Consider the following 3,283-nt stretch of genomic DNA (forward strand, 5'->3'; position numbering starts at 1 on the left):
GCATTGGGAATTTAATGTATATTACAATCAATCTTTAGTAGAAAATCCGTGACAAGCCACAAGGCAACAAGGCAGTTTGCGTGCTGTGTCAGATTTACTTGAAGAGAACTCCTGGTACCAGAAACTGTGGCATTTTTCTTTTACCGGAATTGTGTAGAACCACCAACTGAGAAGTTTACACCATGGCTAAAATTTGCCTTGAAATCACATACGAACTGAGACAGGGGATGCCAGCTGCTAATGCTGTTTAATGCAGAACCATGTTTAATTATATCTGACAACCAACTAAACGTCTTGAGGCTAACGCAATATATATGTCACAACCAAGCATCCCCCTTGTATAGCATGTCTTATAGTGGTAGTGCTGTACCACACTCATTAACCAACCATACCAAACGTCTTTGAGGCTAACACAATATATATATCACAACCAACCATACCTCTCGTCACACGCAATATATATGTCTTGTAACTTGCCCTTATGGACTACTTCACTAGAAATAATGCAATCATGATTTATGATCTTGATAATGCTACATGAAGTAGAATTTAATGTCATTTTCCGATTAATAGTTCCCAGTAGATCCACATCTTCTATTAGGTTCCAAACCAATATATTACAATTGTCAAGAATTAAATGGTGCTGTTTCCACATGATTGGCTGTGTACTTAGATATCTGGAATTTGTTCGTTCTACCTATTTCACTTATTCTGCTTTCTTCGTACCTGACATATATTCATTGTTCATGTATGACATGTTATTATGAAGACTGTCAGCTCTGCAGAAGGCAAATACTTAAGATTCTGTCTTCATTTCGCCAAAAAAAGGGGCAACTGATCAAAATGGTGAACCGTTGGATGAAAAGTTCATGGAATCCCATTAAAATGTCTAACTGAACAATCTTATGCTGTAATTTTGAAGAAAAAACAATAAGTGGAGAAATTTATACTCTGCAGGAAAATATATAATTTTATTTTCTACGACTTTTTGTGGAGATGGAAACTTATTGGAGTAATAATAATAACATCTTCAAATATATTCAAGGAGTTCTCAAATGTATTTGAATTTAATTTTTTGGTCTATTACTCATCTCCTCTTGAAGACATGTCTGCCTTGGGGGGGGGGTGTTCACTATTTTTTACAATCAATCATTGGGAGAAAATCTGCTACAAGCCACGTGGCAATAAGGCGGTTCGCCTTCTGTGTCAAATGAACTCCATCCCAACTAATATGTCGATCAGGATCCGGACAGACTGGAACACTTGGGCTCCCACACCGTTGGGTTGAGTTCAGATTATATCTACCACCTATTCCACAACAGGCTTTTAAAGTAGATTCTGCATCAAGTCCTGGCAATTAGATGATACTTGTGCATCAGATAATATGAATGAATATGGTCAAAGACGGTTTCTTAATGATAAGAAGGAAAGTATACCTAAATGTGGTGCATTATTTAGAAGCCATTGAAAGGCGTTGTAGTAATCACCATACACAATCTTGGTGTTGGGATTCTGCGTTTTCAATGTGCTTATAGCTTGCTGTAGATAGTTGTTGTGAGCTTCAGCAAGATCATTCAAAGCTGTCAAACATTTATGTTTATCATAAGCTGTTGTGCTGTTACTTGGGAACACTGTCAAATATATAGGGAAACAGCCTAGTGGAAATTGGCCAGGAACAATTATTTGCACAGCTCCAGCACTAATAACATTCTGAAATTCAGAAGAGCATTTTTCATTGACATGTGAAAAAAATTGTACACGAACAAAGAATCAGAGTCTAAATAACTTACTGTTACTGCATGCATGATGGATTGAACAACTTGAGGCATCAATTTATGTTTTATCTCTTCTACAGATTTTCCTTGAAATAATGCAGAAGTATAATCATTATTTCCACTTTCTCCAACAATAAATAAAGTTTTCTTATGATTTCCGGGGCTGCAGGCTGCGACAACATACAGAAGTTGTTGTATGAAAGGGTGTCTTCAGTACACAATCTCTGGTCATGTACGGTATTAAATAACTTACAATTGCAGAGCGATCCAAAAAAATTGTACATCCAGTTAACTTGTACTTGAAGAGAACTCCTGGTAGCAGAATCTGTGGCATTTTTCTTTACTGGCAATGCTGTAGAACCACCAACCGCGAAGTTTACACCATGGCTAAAGTTTGCCGTGAAATTTAGATACGGATTGAGAAAGGGGATACCAGCTGCTGATGCTGTTTAATGAAGAAGCATGTTACAAAAACTCCTAGCTAAATCGAGTTTTTGGAGGTAGAAACATATATATTAGAAAATGTACATTTCAACATTTCGCATGCAGATTATTACTTATTAACAAATAAGGTTTACGAGGAGTACATTTAAGTTCATACCAATGTAATCAATCATGAGTAGTCCATCAGAACAACGGCCAGTAGGCTCCTTAAGAAAGCTCTGGCCGTAAGGATGCATATTGCAAGTGTCCAAAGGATTCTCTATCCTACGATTTCCAGTGTCCGATTTGGAGGCTCCAAATTGATAAATTTTATCAATGTTGCAGCTCTTCAGTAAACCAATGTCAGGTAATGTCGTTTCTTGAGCTTGAGGGAGATAGAACATAGAACAAAAGATTATCAGAAGCTGAAATAAACCAGCATTGGAAGAAGAAGCCATTTTCACTTATGAAATATATAAGTCCTGTAGGGAATCAACTTTTATATAGAATCTCTCAAGATATGTACGCATGTGTGCTATTTAATTTCGTACTTCAAGGTAAGTATATATGAAGCTCCAGGTCCTAATGGACTGGAGTCTTACGCAATATTTATATATCTAACGACCAACCATACATTTTGAGGCTAATGCAATATATTTCACAACCAACCAAATGTCTTGAGGCCAACGCAGTATATATGACACAACCAACCATACCTCTTGTATAACATGTCTTGTAGTGGTAGTGATGTACCGCACTCATTAACTAGCTTGATACTTGCCCTTATGGAATACTTCACTAAAAATAATGTAATCATGATCTTGATAATGCTACATCAAGCACAATTTAATGTCAATTTCTGATTAATACTTCCCAGTAGATCCAAATCTTCTAATTAGGTTCCAAGCCAATATATAACAATTGTCAAGAATTAAATGGTGCTGTTTCCACATGATTGGCAGTGTACTCAGATATCTGGAATATGTTTATTCTACTGATTCCGCTTATTCTTCTTTCTTCTTAACTAACATATATTGACGATTTATGATAACCTCTTGTAATGAAGAGGTTATTTTTGATATTCT

At 36.3% G+C, this 3,283-nt stretch overlaps 1 protein-coding gene across 1 annotated transcript; it reads right to left on the reverse strand.

The window, feature by feature from the left end:
- Positions 1–947: 947 nt before the first annotated feature.
- LOC108226620 (acetylajmalan esterase) lies at positions 948–2,854 on the reverse strand. The gene is made up of 5 exons (XM_017401608.2): positions 2,377–2,854; positions 2,029–2,220; positions 1,791–1,945; positions 1,437–1,710; positions 948–1,350 (listed from the first exon to the last, which is right to left on the reverse strand). Exons 1-5 carry the CDS (start codon positions 2,654–2,656, stop codon positions 1,133–1,135), a joined length of 1,119 nt encoding a protein of 372 aa, XP_017257097.1. The 5' UTR covers positions 2,657–2,854; the 3' UTR covers positions 948–1,132.
- Positions 2,855–3,283: the final 429 nt, after the last annotated feature.

This window comes from Daucus carota, chromosome 6 (assembly GCF_001625215.2).
Source record: "Daucus carota subsp. sativus chromosome 6, DH1 v3.0, whole genome shotgun sequence".
In the NCBI taxonomy this organism is placed as follows: Eukaryota; Viridiplantae; Streptophyta; class Magnoliopsida; order Apiales; family Apiaceae; genus Daucus; species Daucus carota.